Here is an 18386-nt window from a genome sequence, read left to right on the forward strand (position 1 = left end):
GGCACATATCCATGTCAGTTTCAGGGTGAAGAGAGCTGCATATGTCGAAACAAATATTTAAATTGCTTGGGTTAATGGTTGCTCTTTATCACTTTAGTTACTATATATACACTCAATATAAAATGCAAATCTCCTAAAATAAGGTTGTCTTGGAACAAAAAAACATGCTTGGCTATTTGATTGTGTTCACCAGTACGTTTCAAAATTAAAAGCAGAATTTCTCACCCACTGAGTGTTATTTACGATAACTAGCTCTCAGTTTAATGGTACGTTTTTTGTTTTTTTTAACTTTTCAGCCGGTATTTATCCATATTGATTTTGCGTTTTTGAAAAATGGAAACAGCAACTAGTATATTTCCACTTTCATTCAAATGATAAGGACACACTAATGGGTTTTTACTGTTAGAAGTCATACAAATATATATATATATATATATAATCTACTGGCGGTCGCCAGTAGATAGTTATAGTTAGGACCGTGTTTCCATAGGAAATCCGCAACATTCTATTTGGAATAACTTTGGCGCCGATTGACGAATCCTCGCGAAATTCTCAAAATAGGTGGGGCGCTCCGCTCCGCTCCTTCCCGGAAAGTCTCAGGGGGATTCGTCAAGCGGGGGCTGAGAAAAAGGGGGGGGTCCCAAAACGCGTTTTCCCCATGCATTTTTCCATAGGACCTTTAGTCCGAGCTACAGCCCGAACGGCTGAACAAAATTACGTGAAATTTGGCAGAGAGGTAGCCTCAGGTCAGGGATGTGCCTTTTGAAGGTCTCGTGTAAATCTGTTCAGTATTTCCTGAGAAAATAGCATTTAAATCAATATATATATCTATAGGCGCGCTCCGAGCGCGTACCATAAGCTTACCGTACGCGCACGCCGCCGTGCACGAGCGCGATTCTGATTGGTTGTTAGATCTTAGTAAACATTCGAATCGGTCGAAACCAGGAAGTGTCGGCCGCCATTTTGTCTCTCGCAGTCTGAGGGGGTGAAAAACAAAGGTGGAGAACGTGAAAAGGGGGCAGGGTGGACAGTTCCTGACCCCCTAGCCTTTGTCAGGGGGTCCCAGAAGGACCCCCAAGGGCAAAAATTAATTTTAACTTTTTTTCAAAAAATCGCGGAATGCGCGTAGCGTACGCGCACGGCGTGAACTTAAAAATTCCGCGAGAAAAATTCCGTGAACTTCGCGTAACTATTTCGCGATTACGCGTACCGTACGCGCACGGCAAAAAATGCATTAAAAAAAAATACAAGTTTCAAGAGTTGTAGAAGATAATAACTGTGATGTACAACTGTATGTAAACATTAATTTAAAAAAAATTAACCATTCCATAATGCAGGATATAGTACATATATTATTTTATACATAGGTTGCATATTATTTTTTACCAAAAATCTCAAAAAAAAATTTGCATTTAAAAAACCGTACAAATTCACTGAAAAAACCATAGGTTACACACACGTTATAGTAAGGAATTAGCATTTAAAAAACCTTGCAAATTCACTGAAAAAACCATAGGTTTCACACATGTTATAGTTAGCAGGACATTTCACTCGTGAAAAACCAATGAAATTCCCCCGTTATAGTTAGTGCAGGCAACTATAACTCACGCGACCGCAATCCTCTGTTGATGACGTCAAATATTACATCACTGATGACATATGTGTCTTTCTGAAAAAAAAATATTTGTAATATATGTATAGCTAAAAATGTATGGAAGAAGACATGGGTAAATAAGTGTCTAAATACAGTGATGTAATATCGGACGTCATCAGCAGAGGATTGCGGTCGCGTGAGTTATAGTTGCCTGCACTAACTATAACGAGGGAATTTCATTGGTTTTTCACGAGTGAAATGTCCTGCTATCTATAACATGTGTGAAACCTATGGTTTTTTCAGTGAATATATATATATATAATTTATATAAATATATATATTATACATCACTCATATGCAGCACACTTGTAAACACATGCACATCTGCATACTTAAAACTGCATCAGAAAATGTTATGCCCCTCCTTTTTAGGTCTCACCTGAGCAAGCGCTACTCTGCGAGGCTTTTAGTAAGGGCTTTAATCTCGTAACACACGCTCGTGTGTGTGCGCTTTTTCTTTTCATCACCCGCTATTGGCCTTTGCATGCGTCTTTCTGCTGGAATCAAGCTATCCTGGCTGAAGAGGGGTGAAACCCCGAAACCGGTCCTAGGATGCTTGTTTCCGGTCCAGGGAGGACCTGGCTTGGCAGTTCGGGCTGGACTGTTCCCATGAGGCACAGGGTCAAGAATGATTTGCATATGGCCAGGTCTAAACTGGGGTGGCATGGTGAACAAAAGAATGATGGATTTAACCCCGATCTCTTGACTGGGGGTGAATGTTTTAATTTGTTCTGCATTCCGCCCATCAATTGTGTGTCTTTTGCTTTCTAAAAAAGACAGCACACTTGGCCAAAGGCGGGTGCATGTCCCGCCTTCTTTCTCCCCTGGTGTAGGGAGCTCGGGAGCAAGCAGCATCGCTGCCGGATGCCAGCTGCATTCCCGACTTTCCTTCGCGGCCGTGCTTGCTTTTCTGTATTTCTCTGCTCTCCCCACTGAGCCAAGTTGGATGTTAAAAATAAATGCTGGTTCCCACGACTTCGATACCAGGAAAACCTAATGGTCTATACTTTGTTCGAGGATGCATGACTTTATGATGAAAAGTATGCTAATTGGGGTTGAGGGGGCAGGACGGGAGCTGCTCTCGAGTGTGAGATACTCCGTTGGATTTAAATGCCATGTTCCATTGTGGGTAATAGTGTTACATGTATGAAGTACTTCCTATTATGTGTTAACCAATTCATCTAGAGGGCAGTGAATGCGCACTCTCATCTGTAACAAACACAAACACCATGTAGCCGTACTAGAACATGATTTTCTACAGGGGAACGTGCTGACCCAGCTGCTAGTTTGGCTTTTATGGGCGGAGAGGCGCCTCGTACTGACATCCGACTTATAATAAGATGGGCTCACTTTTCCACGAAACGTGAACTCCCCGGGCAGTTTCTCTTTCCAGGATGCATCGGGGGTTTCCGGTTCTTCTTTCGTCAGCACCTCGTGGCGCACCGTGACACACTGATTGCGAAAGTGCGTGACGCTCTAGGCTTTTCCTGGTGGTGACTATCAGTGCACAACGTCCGTTATAAATAGAATGCTTAGTAATATGTATCATAATTCCGTATTGTTCACGTCTAGTGGCATGATTGCCGTCCGGCTAGAGGGGCGGGGGAGGGGAGACGTTGTTAAGTATGACAAGTCAGAATTAAACAACTAATACCACATTTGGAAGTTGTTTTTCTATATCCTGGAAAGAGGTTTTGTTTAAGGGGACATTTTCAAGTAATTTGTGTAACGGGAGTGAATAAATTCATCCAAGGCAAGTGAAGATCATATTTGTAGTTTATTACAAGAAAATACAGGAGCCCACGGTGCTGCATCCCCGCCCCAAGCTCTACCGTAGTCAGCTCCCAGCAGTTGCATTCAGAACAGACAGAGCTAGTCAGCAGCCACGGGCCACATCTCACAGCACGGGTTTAGATCTGGCATTGTAAATACATTTAAACCATAACATACGTGAATATGCACAGCCAGTGGAAGTAGGCAAAAGGAGACCAATAATGTGCACCTACATAATCTATACTACTGGCTCCTGGACTAATTACCTGCAAGGAGCCTACTTCATTTACAAAACACGGTATTACATCTTCTTTTCCCTTATAAAAAGGAACCTTATCCTGAAAACACTAACAAAGAACAAAATCTTTAAATCTCTGAGGTACTACAACATTGAGTGACTGTCTGGTTTCTGCATGCGTTTTACCATGCGGAACACCTGTGACTATTGTCACATGGAATGCGCACCCTGTTTTGAAGGCCTCGATAAAGATTCTTGAGCAGCTAACCCGCAAGTTGTTTGTGAACCATACAGTGTATGTGAATAAGCATTCTGCAAGTCAACATTACTTTCCTCGGACAACATTCAGTTGGAAGACCAATGAAAAAATATCACTTGGTGCATCACACTGGAATTTTTTCTAGAAAAAATCTTGTTCACGAGAAAATTTTACCGAACACTTCTTACTCCATCATCTCCTTTTTTTAAAAACAAAAAAAGAACCTTTTGACTCTTTCAAGACTTGAACGGGGAAGAAAAAATAGATGCCTTATCATGCTAGCCAATAGGCCTCGCCTTTGGGACCTTGCAAGTAAAAAAAAAAAATCTCAACTATAAGACTTCACGTTTACATTTACTTTGTATTTAGGATGCAGTAAATGTAAACCTGAAGTCTTACACTTCAGTTTTTTTTTTTTTTTTTTTTTTTACTTACAAGGTCCCAAAGGCGCGACCTATTGGCTATGCGAATGCTTGTTTTTTAACGTCCTCGTCATTCAGTCTGTACAGCTATTGGCCTGCACTCAAGATAGACAGAATTGAGAATAACTCAAAGGTGACAAAATAGAACAAGCTACGTGACACACACATCTGCCTACTCCTTACATGGGTCCATGCATATTCAATGCTAACAGCGGTTACTCTCAATCCCCTCACGGCTACCACTCCACTCTCCTCACATACCGTTGATCACCTGTATGTGTGTCTTGGGCAATATCCCATGCATTACCCGTGCTGTACAAAACTCGCCACATTCCACACAATTTCCCAGAACACAGAAAATGTCACATTTAAATGTAACCATTTGTTTTAGGCTAAGTTTATTTCAACACATCGATGGCTGAATGATCTTCGCTCTTCACATAAGAGTAGTGGTCTTAATCATACGGTTGGGGATGTGACCTCCATCTGCCCTACTGTAAATAAAGCACATTAGGGCGGCACTGGGCGCACTCAGCACCAGTGCAGCATTTCACCCTCTTGCACTGTGGCTGCATAAACTCAGCTGCAGTACACTGATCCTCGCACATCTTGCCATGAGACAGCTATAGAGGAAACAAGCGTTCTTTCCCGTAGGAGTAACGTCCCCAAATGTGCACTCCTTGGATGATTGTCAATAAAGTTTCAATGATATTTCATACAAATCTTGTCAGTGTTTTCTTTTTTATTAAGTTTGTTTGGTTTCATACTATTACATCCATAGTATTTATTTAATTCCACGTTTATTTTGCCCAATGCATTTCGGGCTGAGCCCTTCTTCAGGGGACGTTAATTCTGAAAGTATAAAAATGATGTGTCAAACCAATGATATCTTTTAAGTGTTGAAACAACTGTATGAATATACAGAACAAAGTGCATGAACAAACGTCCAAGTAAAGCCAGGAGTTCTCCTTGTGAGCTGTTTTTGGAAAGGATGACCTTTGTCTTATGTAACAACAGCACATCTGTGCAAAAGCTGCCACGCACGCAGATCCTCTGAAAAACAAGTACATCAAATTAACCAGATGGGGCCAGAACTGGCTCTAAATGCTGAAAATACACAATATGCATCGTTCAGGAGAAGCCATAGGAAGCAACTGTGACCTTTAAGCAATAATTTTCATCCATATCACTGCCCTTGCAATCTCAGGCAACGGAGGCAGTTACACACGAGACAGTGCTCTTGAATTACAGTCCTGCACTTTCTTACACCTTAGTGTAAATGTGTAAGAGCAAGGACTCGTATTCTCACCATTATCACAAGATCAAGGAATTCTAGATATGGCGAGGGTGGGCTGGTACTAATGAAGTGATACATTTTTATACACAGTATTAACGTCCCGAGTTGATAAAATGAGGAGGGCGTTCATCTGCAGCATGAAAAAACATCCAGACATAATTGACTGGAATTCAGAGTGGCAGTAAGGATTCTTTTTTGTCATAACATGTTTTCTTCATTACACCACAGACACTGTTCTTAAAACAGAATTATTTAACGATAGAGAATTGGCGCAAACATTTTATTTCTCTTTTTAAGGTTTGATGCGTTGAATCCTATAATCCGTCCTGGTGACAGACTTCTATAACCTACATTATTGTTTTATTAGGCTGTTTAATGGAAAGAGGCCCTTTTGGAGACCCAAAGTGTGGCCAAACAGTAAAAACAAGACTGAAGGCCTGTTCTACAATTTACCTGGTGTATAAGGGATAAAGTACCCCCTGACATACATTATCAGGATATTACTAGTCAATTAAGAGTTCCATGACCATATAGAGGCCGAAGGCCAGCGTCCACAGTGACTTGCAGTATTCTTATGTACAGCAGGAGATACTGTATACCATATAATACATGGCCACACCATCACCTTTCCCACAAACCGCTTAAATCCTTAAGTCTATTGCTCTTTCAGGAGAAAGAAGGTGCACGTTTGCAAAATTAAATACATCAAAAAAGCTGTTGGATATTTGTTGCACAAAGACAATAGAATCAGCCTAATACAAGTCACTTAAAAAAAGTGTAGAAGTATGTAAAGAGATGCTAACCTTTCAATAATTAGAATAATAGTGCAAAAAAAGAATCAAGTTGCCATAAATATTTCCTTCTGCTTTCCACTGTACAGCTAGAAAAACAGAGCAGAAGAAAGCAAAACAACTTCTTTAAAGAGCTGCTTTAAATCATGTTCCGTGTCTTTTTTAGTTTTAGACTGATGTTGCTGGTTTTTGACTCTGTAACTGCACTCAGTCCTGCCAAACAGGCCCCAGTGCCAGTGCTCTTGCCCCTACAAAGGTATATATCTAATTGGCTCATTCACAATTGGCATAAGTTAACCTACCTAAAAGTCCATAATATATGGTACTAGGGGAATCGAGGCCCTGTAAATTAAAATGTCCTCCATAGACTGCAGCACTTATTGTGCCTCTACTAGGTGTGACAAACCAAAGCATGGCTCCCAGACCGCCACTGCCGGCTGGCAGATCAGTTCCTAAACTGATAACTCGACTTTGCCATTTAAAGTAATGGCAAAGCCAGAACCTTCCTTTTTAATATTTATAAGTCACCCCTGAGGCAGGCCTACTTTGCCCTAAAGGCAGGGTGTATAATATTAAAAAGATTGACACATGGTCTATTAACTTAAATGTCCGAGCAGCAAAAACCCTGCATTCTTCTTTGTACTGCGGAAAGGCTAGTAGCCGCATTAGCGAGTACAGAGTTACACGTGGACAGCTCAGCAGTCCTAACTTCTGAATGGAATTACTAAATATGCTACTTCAAGGTGTCAAAGGAATCGTTGTATTAAACTCAGCTTGTTGCTGAAGTCGAATTTAATGTAACTTTTGCACAAATGGCAACTTTAGAAAGTTACCATTTTGTTGTCCAAAGTTTCCAGGGACTGGTTACGATGCCACACAAGTTGCTGTCCTTGAGACAACCTTCTGCCATTTTGGAGAGATGTGAATGACTCTCAGGAAAGAATTGTCAAGAGATGAAGTGTGACCTCATCCTGGTGGGATTGCTAAACTAGGTGTGAGCTAAAAGCAAATGGTAGCCACACCGAGAGAGGCTGTTTTTTTGTTTTATAAGACAGGCTAGCATCTCGGACAGAGAGGGAAAAGCTGCTGCCAAACTAGATTTTCTGTTTGCCTGTAGCCCCCAGGTAGCTACATCTGTGGGATGGGCTAGGGAGCTCCTCGCACCAAGTGAAGTGTTCTGCCAGTGGGCAGAATGATGCATTCTAGACAAGCAAGAAGCCACACTTCGCCAGAACTCGTCACTAGGTGGGAGGAGACCTGGTAGCCCATTTGGCTAGTTGTTGCCATATCCATCGCCATATCCTCAAGGGCAAGAAACTGGCAGCAAAGTGGCAACCTGGACCTCAGATCACATCTATACTGGAGAGGACTGAAAAAGAACTGCGGTTCCCTCGACTCACCAAAGAGAAGTTGCACCGAAGACTGGACTGCACCTGCTGCAACTTGGGCAAGCAAAGGAAGGACTGTGCCTATGGTGTACCGCTCGAGGAAAAGTCATCCCTGAATCTTAGGCAGAGAATGTGACTCCAAGAGTCAGTTGGCTGACTCCCAGTACAGCCACATGGCCATAAAACCTGAGAAGCTTGCTCCTCTGAGATCCCAGCCCAAAGAAGTCTGCTGTTGCGGGAAGCCAAGGTGCAGCTTCAGAGACCAAGTAGCAACCCTCAAAAGTTGCACCAGAGTCTGCTGGACCCGGGGAAATCGTCAGAGTAGCTTGGTCACCAAGTAAGGAAGTTCATGCCAGTTAAAGGGAAAACACTGGTTTTGCTGTGACTGGAGAGCAGTAGACCAGTGGCAACTGTTTTTGACTGGACTTTACCTAGATTTTAGGAGATATCGACCTCTGAGGCCAAATTCGAATCACTGTGTTTGTGTATCAAGGGGTGGCCACGGGAAGACCTTGACACTGGCTCAACATTCATGAGCATTGATTATCCTGATACCTTGCATCAGGACCGCTTTATTGAATCCTATGGTGGTTCACCCATAGAGCCTAGAACTGGGCTGGAGACTGCTTTAACTGCAAGGGGACTGTTGAACTGGACCTTATGGGTTCCTGTAACTGGATCCCTGTCGAACTTGGTCCTCACAAGAGTACCCTTATAGCCATTTTCAAATCACTAGTTGTGGCTAATCCTAAACTGCGAGTTGCAGTGGATTACAATGGTTTGTTGCACTAAGTGGAAAGATTTGACTTATTGTTTCTTTAAAAATGTATATTTCCTGAACCCCCAGGGGCATTTTCGTGATTAAGGGATCTATTTAAAAATAAAAATATAAACTATTTTTATTGTGTTGTGTTTCTTCATATTCAACTGTTTTGGTACTTCTTATTGCTTTACATATGTTCCGTTGATAAAGCCTGTCTGCTCTGAGCCATGGGCACCCAGAACTGCGCTAAGGTTTTTCAAACAAACCTTACTGGACTTGATAAGGAATTGTGTCCTTATTGCACAGTGAGGTCGCACAACCACGCCATACAATAAACCACTTTCCTCACAACAGGTGACTAGGTACGTCAAAAGTCGCCTATAATAAAATAATTATATACAGGGTTTCTACAGGGATTGCAGAATCACATGTATTATGGAGTATAAAAAAGTTACTTTATATTATATAAAAAAAATGCACATGAAGAAATTGTTTTCTAGGGAGTTCAACATTGTAACGCGATCCTTCACTACTGCATATTTTTCCAGTGGCCCTGTGCATAGGGAACACTAATTAACAGAAGTATTTCAATGCCAAGGAGAATAACTTTGAGTTTCAGGTATGAAATTGGGTTATTCACTAGTGTTGGTCCTGAAGAAGATACCATCTGTCCTGTTGACAGGCCACAAAATCACAAACTATGAACAACACAGGACTGAGCATTGGACAAGTAGGGTACAAAGAAACAGACCTCTCCTTCCATCAGTGCAAAGAATATTCAAGCATTTCCTTGACCAGGAGGGAAACATACCCAACTTGGGTAGGCACAACCCTGGCGGCATAGATGCTTGCATGCCATCCTCTTTTCAGTGTAAGCAAGTGATTGAACATTACGTGAAAGTGACGCCAATTACACATGAACTGCTGATAAAGATGGCACATTTCATTGCACAGTACAAATACTGCAGAAGATGCGTCGTTTTGAGGCAGCAGGTGGAATGAACAGCTAGACATCCCTATTCAGCGCTACAATAATTTTCTAGTGCCAAAACTAAAGAAGCAGTGTTTAGCCAATGTTCTGGTTTTACTTACATGTGCTGGGAAGCATTTGGGAAGAGCTCTGAGAACTGAGGAGCAGAATCCTCTGGGCCGTGGGGGGCAGCGTGGCTGATGACCATCATGATGGGTCGGTGGGGGTACATTTTCTTCGAAAGTTTGAAGTAGCTGATACTGTCATTTGTGATCAGGTCCGTGAAGTAGTCCTGTAACACAGATGTATCGAAAGCTTAGGTTTATTGTAAAATGTAGTAATAGCAATTTGTTTTTACATAAAGCACTTTGTACTGGATGTCCCCTGACTCAAATGTCCATAAACAAAAGCTGTTACAATTATCCAGTGCAATCGTGTTCACTTTACCCACCTTGGAAGTACAGAGAGATGGTTCGACTTTGCACGATTCAAACCTAGGATTACCACTCACCATATAGGCCAGTGGTGAGCGTTAAACTCACCGTGCCACCGCTGCTGGCTCAAGGTATTTGGTATGAATCGTCAAACTTTATTTTTTTCATGGTTCTATTCCAAGTTGTGCACTAATACACAGTGCAGTACGAGAAGTTAAAAACAGATTATGGGTTTCCGTTGAGGCAGAATTCGCAATATTTCGCCTACTTTGGTTTTCAAGAGCAGATTGAAGCATCAGATCTCGTGTCCTGCCTTCACTAAACAAAAGACTGTCCCCCAAGACCTGCAAAGGAATCAACTGCCCTGCGCCCATCGTTCAGATACAATACTAAATAAAATTAACTTGCATTTTCAACGCAAGAGGACTTTAATATAGCACAAGTTATATATCTCAGTGAGCACAGAAACCTAGTACTACCGAGAAGTCTTGTATGACTCTCTCCCTAGTAAAAAGCAATTTCATCAATAAACCAGTGTGGACTTACCAACAAGCAAAGGGAAGCTACCACCCAAACAATGTCCATGGGTAAGCATTTATAAACCTTACTTGATATGTTTCACCCTCCTCAAACCAGCTCGGAGGCAAGAGGTATCCATTTTATACACTGGCATCCTATGAGCAAGAAGCAGGGGAGGAGGTAGCGGGGGACCCTGCCAGTGCAGGTAATGGAGTGGATCCTCAAACACTACCACTCACATGACTAATAATACAACTGTTCATAAGGTTACAGAAATGTACACCTTAACTATTCCCCTATGATGCACTAAACTCTTCTCTAGGGTGGTATGGGTAACTTCATCCTGAATCGCAACCCTCAGTGTTACTCTCATGGCAACGAGAAATTATCAGAATAAAACATTTGTAGCATCCCTGGAAAAGCTTCAGAATAGATTCAACAGTAGGGAGGATAATGGGCACGGGTGGGATTTCGAGAGGGAGATCATCTGTGCCCATTATTTGAAAACCCTCTGATCAATAACTGTTTCGATGCTCATAGGGCCAAAATATGAGGGACAAGAGACCCTTTCGGTTTTAAGAAGCTAAACTTATATCACTATTTATGAGTCCCCACTGGTATGCCTGTCCTAGTTTTACAATATTTAAAGGAAAAAATCTCAGTTGCTATCATCTACTGCACTTGTCCATGAATTATGCTGGATGTTTGAGGTAAAGTATTCTCACTTGTAGGAGATTCCTTTCCGTCCCTGGAATGTTGATGCAATTCGTAGTAAAAATGTTTGCGTATTTGTGTTGGAGTGTGTGTCTGCATGAGCGCTCTGCTGTCATTGCGCAGGACACTTGTGCCTGACTTTGTTGTGAGGAGCTTATACGACAACTGTTCAAGATGGGTCCCCATTTCTGTAGCCAGGCTCCTTGTAGCAGGTTGTGGGCTCAGCGATAGAGCGCTTATCAGTAGTGGTGGGGGGCGGGTGTTTTGAGGCTGGCCCATCAGCCCTTGCAAGTATGCAGAAATTATGCATGTGTGCGTTGTTGATAGATTTACTATTGATCTGTTTTGTTTGTATGTTGGTGCCTTTTTATTATTTGATGTTATTCACACCGATTTTCTGTAATTTGACATTTAGGGGTATGGGTCTTTTTAAATGGTGCACTGTAGATTTTCCATCCAGTGATTGACACTTATGCCTGTGAAGCAGCATTTTCTCAACTTATAAGGAAGGCTTCTTACGCCAAAGTTGGAATTTAGAACAGTTTCCGTAGAGAAGTAGAGTTAATGTAAATTAGACCAAAAGACCTCCTCACGCCACAAGCTGAACGGTTCTACAGGAGGACGGGCACACGCAGCAGTAGACAGATTAATATTTTAAGCCAGTAGCCGAAAGAACATGCAAAGGTTTTGACCTTCACACCTACTTTTACATAAATTAATTCTAATCTTCTACCTTGGTTTAAACCTAGATTCTACATAATTGCATTCACAGTATTTGTCTCGATAAATCTACATGCCTCTGAATTACATGCTTACATTACAAAAGTAATGTTTCTAACAGGGTATGAGAGGCTCAAAATGGGAGACGTTCCAAATCTATATACGGTGCATTTCCCACTGTATTTTATTCCCTTTGTGGAACGGTATTAGTTGAAATGAAAGATCTAATTTGAGCTATGTGAACTCCTAGCCCAGGTACAATGTGTGCAGGATGAAAGAGGCAATGGATTAAAGCCTCAATAAAAAAAGACTCAAAATATAAATGAAAGCACCTGCCATCTCTGAACAATCACTTGAGGCCTGGGGGTCCCGTGCAGGGTTCATTGAGAGATTTCAGAGGCTATGCGAGCAATTGCAAGGACTTCCAGGCATGACTAATCACATGCTGGGGATTCAGGGCCAGTAACAGCTGCAAAAACAGTGCCTAAGGGATAGTCGTTCTGCAATGGCTTTGTTAGGACAAGCCAAGCAGCTGTGACCTTCATTTCTCAAGCATGGACTTCCTGAGTGTATCTGGACTTCCACCTTTCTTCTCTGCTCACATAATTCGCTCCTGCAGGTTCAAAGTACCCTTTTTCACAGCTATACTATCGTTGACGTTTTCCAGATACCAATTTCCTAATCTTTCGCAAACGACTTAAAATTATAACTAGTTTTTTTGATAAAATACCCTTTTACGTTTCCAAAATGTGTAGCCGGAATATTCTTTTAACCTCTTCCCTTTGTTTGCGCGGATGCTGATCACTTTGGTTTATAATTCAATCATTTGTGAAATTATTACTTTTATAGGTACTCAACTCGCGCAACACATGTAGTTACATTTCCTAGCAGAGTAGACCTGACACAGAAGTGTAAGGGATTAGCCTGAAGCATACATTCATACAGTGTCCTGTTCAAAGGCTTAAAGATGGTCAGGCTTTAAAGTTACATATATGTGTACTAACCAACGCACACACTCGAAACAAGAGGAAATCTACAGGTGCAGTGTAAGAAGTATTAGAGATCTAGGGAATCCCTTATACTCAAAACAAATAGGGCTTCTGAAGTGCACGGACAGGACAGTAAATGCTTAGCCGCTTGCTTATTCAAACTTTTTGGACCGTAGTAATGTTGAACGGCATAAGCATAATATGCGAAGGAAACAATATAAAGACATTTTTCTATAAAGAGCTATGTGACATGAAGCCAATGTAGAGGGTAGCAATGACCACTTCCATTCAGTTTCCACAGCTCATGACCTGCTCGCTCTCCAATTTTCAAGGTCTTGCAGGAAGACGAAGATAGAAGCAATTTTAGGAGTTCTATTAGGAGAAGACCAAAGCATTGATATCAACGTTATGAGGAACTATGGCAAAAACTGTCTGAAGATTGAGGAAAAACACGACTGAGCCACAACTGGTAAGTTTTACCATATATTTTATACGCGCTACACAGATCGAGGAAGATGAAAATGCCACAAACTCAATGAGCGGAGCAGAATTTAATGCCCAGGCTTAGTATTAATGCTCAGAAAATGCTAGAAAATGTTTCAAATGTATTTCCCACTTCCGTTTCCAAACAGTATTTAAAGGAAATTTTTCCTAAAGGGAAAAGTAACTTTGTTAAATATACTTTGTGCTTCCAGAGGCAAAACTGGCCTAACACCTGTTCTATCACTCATCAGACCTCCGTAACTAGTACGAACAACCTTGGATGAAAAAGTTAACAACCCTGACACAAAATAAAATGGAAGGCCTGCCAAGGATCCAAAGAAGGACAGGGAGGTGACAAATGCTGACAGCATAACAAGGATTAGCTATCTGGGAGTGGACCGAAACAGCAAGCAGAACAAAAGACAATATCAGCACTGACTGTTTTGAATTGAAGATGCCAGGGAGGGGTTCTCCTATTCATTATCTCAGTACTTCTCATCACTGAATAGGCCAATCACTTCAAAGGTTTTTTGCAACTGCGTCATTGTGTAAGGAGCCCACTTCTGTTTCTCCCTCTTCTTCAGGGTCTTGGGTCGGAACTTTGCTCATGAGATAGAGTCTTCGATGCTGCGGTGTTTAGGTAGGCACAGGTTGGACACCTCCTGACTTTTTTGCCCTGCAGACTTATGGTGGCACTTCAGGCAGAATCTAAAAGAGGTATACTCCATCCTAGATGTACGTTTTCCAACTCTCAAGGTCGATGTCCTTCTGACGGTGAGTTATTAAAAAAAAAAAAACACATACCTTGGCTTTTCTTGATGGAAACTGATGTTGGTGCTCTAACCTAGGATTTTCAGTGTTCGTGCAATAATCCCTTTATGAAAAACTTTATTTTCCTCTATAATCTTTTGCATTCTCAATTTGCTTCCAGACCCAACAGGTTTACGTTATCTGTAAGCCAATGGTTATAATGCACATATAGGCGAGGTGCAACAAAAGTGCATTTGCATAGGCACCATGCACTTTGCCAGCTGTAGGGCTATGGTGCCTTTACGTGAGCATGGGGAAGAGGGGATTTGGTTTAACATGTTATATTAGAGAAAACCCAAATAGGAGGAGTGTAGTGGCATTGTTGGGTGAAGACTGCTGCTGGAGATCCTGTGAGGGACAGTTATGGAACAACAGGCGCCTGTCGGATGCCTGTGGAATGAAAGGTTTAGAATGTATTGATTGGGTGTGTGTGCTATGCTTTGGGTGATGTGAATATCCTAGTGATAGTTGTCTGTCGTCCAAACCAAAGCTATATTATAGGCCTGCAGGATGTTACGTAGGACCTTTTGATAAGTGAGGTGCCCTGTAGGAGAGAGGCAGTACATCCTGTAGGAGCAAGGCAGTAAAAATTTCTGGAAGACCGATTCATTTAAATGTACTCTTTATAAAGTTAATGGATAAATATTAAACAAGCACCCTGCAAGCTTTACAGACTATACATGTGTGTACAAGTGACCAACTCCGTCCCTGGCTGTGATATAGAAAACTCCAAAACAGACAAACTCTGCACTCTCAAGTAGGTAATACTACAACTTATCAGAACTACAAACCACACAGTTATTGCCTTGTCGGGAGTTTGATCAAGAGAAGACATTTTCCCAGCTCCTTTTTTGCATTTGTTTTAACCTAAGCCTAAAACTCATAGCTGGGTTTCCCACAAGATAATGTAAAACAGCACAAGTCAAGTTAAGCTCAATAGCTGAAAATATTCATTTATCGTCACACAATAACTAGTCAAATTGCCATTTCCTCTTGGCATCACTTTATCTACTGTCCACACAGATTACCCAACAAGAACAGACTTGTGTGTTGCTTACCATGATGTATAATTAATCAGTCATTCCAGGCACAGAAGAAACTTTCATGTACAGTAAATTCCCCTCACAACAATGCATTGTTTATTATTTGCAATACCTAATGCATTTGGCAGTGTGAAACTATGTTAGACTTTGTTCATGGAAATAACTGTTAGCATGGTTGTGCAGCCAAAGACAAAAGACTGACTATATAAATACCTTTTCGTAATCGCATCCATGCTTCTCCTTGTAGCCATTCCGACTGACCGTATAATTATAGAAGCGAGAGTTCTTTACCAATCCAAGCCATTCCCGCCATCCAGGAGGGACATAGCTGCCATTGTATTCATTGAGGTATTTTCCAAAGAAAGCTGTGTAGGATGAAAAATGGCATATATTAAAACACTAAAGCTTCAAGCTGACACAGGCAACACATACCCAATTTTAAAAGATTTTAGATTAGTCTCACGAAGAGCATTAGCAATACTGAAACTTGTACTCAAAAAAGAAAAGTTAAAATAAGTTGTTTTACGACTAAAAATGTTACATCGATCAACAATTAACAAAACCGCATTACATTGCATCAAACCTGTAACATTTTGTCTGTATCTGCTAGATGTCAGTACAATCTTCTAGGGCTTACACAAAATTACATTTTCTTTGAATATCATTTTCCAAGTATATTCAGATGATGATTCTGTCAGTTTTGCTGCAACCTTATGTTTAAGTAAAGGCAAAGAGTCATTTCTTCTGTATTGTTTTTATTCCACTTTGCTTCATTGATCTTGTCTGTACCAAAAAAGGCATCAACGCTTTTCAAAAGGTAGTGCACTACTATAGTCAGGACACCCCTGGAATTATGCGATTTAATGGCTGCAGCATTTTCTGCATAATTATAAATGTGCTGCATTTGCTACATGATCCATCATCTGCTGATAAATCTGCAGATTTTAATCCAAAAAAATGTGCCTAGCTAAAACGGATTAAAAGTTACTGAAAAATTGGTGACTCATGTTGCTGCACAGTGGAATGCCCTTCGCAAAGGTTGACTCATTACCTTTCTGTTGCAAATTGTCCAAATGGTACTAATGAGGGGAAACCTTTGCTTAGAGTGTTCACATGTTTAAAAATAACAAAATAATGAAATACTACAAAAAAGGTGCTGCATTATGCCACATAATTTGCCTTTTCTTGACGCATAATTTTGCCAAGCCTGCCGCTTAATTTGGTTCTCCCATGCCACTGAAGTCCAGGTGCTCTGAGTATAGTGCATAGAGAGTGACAAGCCAAGGGAGAGGAGTTCAAACCTGCACACGCCTTGCTCCCTGCTCCTCTCTCCATCTGTGCACCTACATCACCACAAATCACACTCATCTCCTCCATCTCGGCTTAAATAATACCACGGGGCTGCAGCAGAGCACAGATTAGTGCAAACAAAACAGCAGTCAAGCAAATGTCTTCTCCATGCAGCACTACTACTTTCCAAACCCCCTCAGCGTTTGCACTCTTTCTCTTCCGGCACTGCGGGTCCTAATACAAGACAGCAGGCCAGAATGAGGGTAGCCATACTTGCTATCGAGTGGCACTCCAGTGCTGCTCGAGCCAAACTGGTCCTCAGATATAGCCATGAAAAGTTATCACGAACTTAGATCTGTAGCCAATTCAAGAATAATACATTTTATATCCTGGCAAAACTAGTTACGAAACAGCCAAGTGCAGGATGCAGCGCACTGGAAAAAGTATGAACTTCCAAAGACTTTGAATTACACTCTTCTTAACTAAATTCTTGGCCCTATTCAAATCCTCTCATTGGATTACAATTTTGACATACTGAGCAAATATATTCCTTCTCCCGTTTGCTTTTAAGCAAATATGTTTTTTCTACACACTCCGACCATACCATGCATTCCTTCGACTGAGGGCTTGTCACTCTGAAAAAGGGACTTGTGTTTGGTTTGGATAAACATTAATATTTAACTCGTTTGTCCCTTATCTACCTTTCTTTCAGGAATGCTTCCTCTGCCTTTTAAGAGAACTATCAACTAAATCACAGAATCTATGTAACACTGCGGCACTTGGCATGCTCTTTCTAGTTGACACTCGTTTTTGGCACATGTTACTATCACTGAAGAATGACTGTGTCAGCGGTAAGTCGTCGCCCGCTCTAAATGGAGATGGTTACCACTCCCACTCGCCACATTTCAAACAGGCAAGAGTACCTACTGAAGGTTTTGCCAACCAAAGTGAATGCCATACGTCAAGCAGGCAGACATGTTAAAATTGACAAGAGAAGGGAATACATTCCTCTCAGTGGCAGTCTGTCATTCCCGCTAGGTGATGGGTCATTCTCTCACACCACCTATTTAATATTTTTCTTCAAAAAGAGTATTACCATTTATTAAAGTAATCATTCGTTTCAGGTCAGTGTTTTGAACTTTTAAAGAAATCTGGCTACTTTTAACAATGGTAGTTTATATAGTTTATATTTTTAGGGAGATTTCTTTTATGTATATTCAATATGAATATGAATGTGTGCGTATATATATATATATATACACACACACATGGGTGTGTTTGTATGTATATGTATGTATTTTTGTTTATGTACACACATACAGATCACCTTTGTTGAAATTGAAGTCTCCTACCTGTCCTGTACCCAGTGTTGTTCAGGTACACTGCAAAGGTGCGGGGTTCATGCGTGGCCTGCCATGACGGTGAAGAACAGTTTTCATTATTGGTGTAAATATTATGGTTGTGGACATATTTGCCTGTAAGCATAGAGGATCGGGAAGGGCAACACATTGGTGTGGTAACAAATGCATTGATGAAGGAGGCACCCCCTTGTTCCATGATCTTCCGCGTTTTGTTCATCACCTGCAATGAGCCTGGGACCAAAGTAAATAAAAAATATTAAATAAGCAACTTCTGAACTGTTACAACACATACCATACACATTTACCACAACAATCAAGCTGCCCAAACCACCATGAGCAAGGACATGTAAATAACAAACCAAATGTAGTCGCTTCTTTGACTTGACCTCTGCCACATTAGTAATTGGAGGCATTTCCTACTTGCACCCTTAATAATAATCTTACATTTCCTGGCTTGAGAAATATCGG

At 41.2% G+C, this 18386-nt stretch overlaps 1 protein-coding gene across 5 annotated transcripts in view; it reads right to left on the reverse strand.

Moving 5' to 3' along the window:
* Positions 1-18386, reverse strand: part of SULF1 (sulfatase 1) — a 285427-nt gene that overhangs the window by 104376 nt on the left and 162665 nt on the right. For all 5 annotated transcript variants that reach the window (XM_085605482.1, XM_085605483.1, XM_085605484.1 and 2 more), the window contains 3 exons: positions 17910-18149; positions 15481-15632; positions 9678-9847 (listed from right to left, as the gene is read on the reverse strand). In XM_085605482.1, the coding sequence (XP_085461608.1) occupies positions 9678-9847; positions 15481-15632; positions 17910-18149 (562 nt within the window). The remainder of the gene's footprint in view (positions 1-9677; positions 9848-15480; positions 15633-17909; positions 18150-18386) is intronic.

This window comes from Triturus cristatus, chromosome 5_1 (genome assembly GCF_964204655.1).
Source record: "Triturus cristatus chromosome 5_1, aTriCri1.1, whole genome shotgun sequence".
Taxonomy (NCBI): domain Eukaryota; kingdom Metazoa; phylum Chordata; class Amphibia; order Caudata; family Salamandridae; genus Triturus; species Triturus cristatus.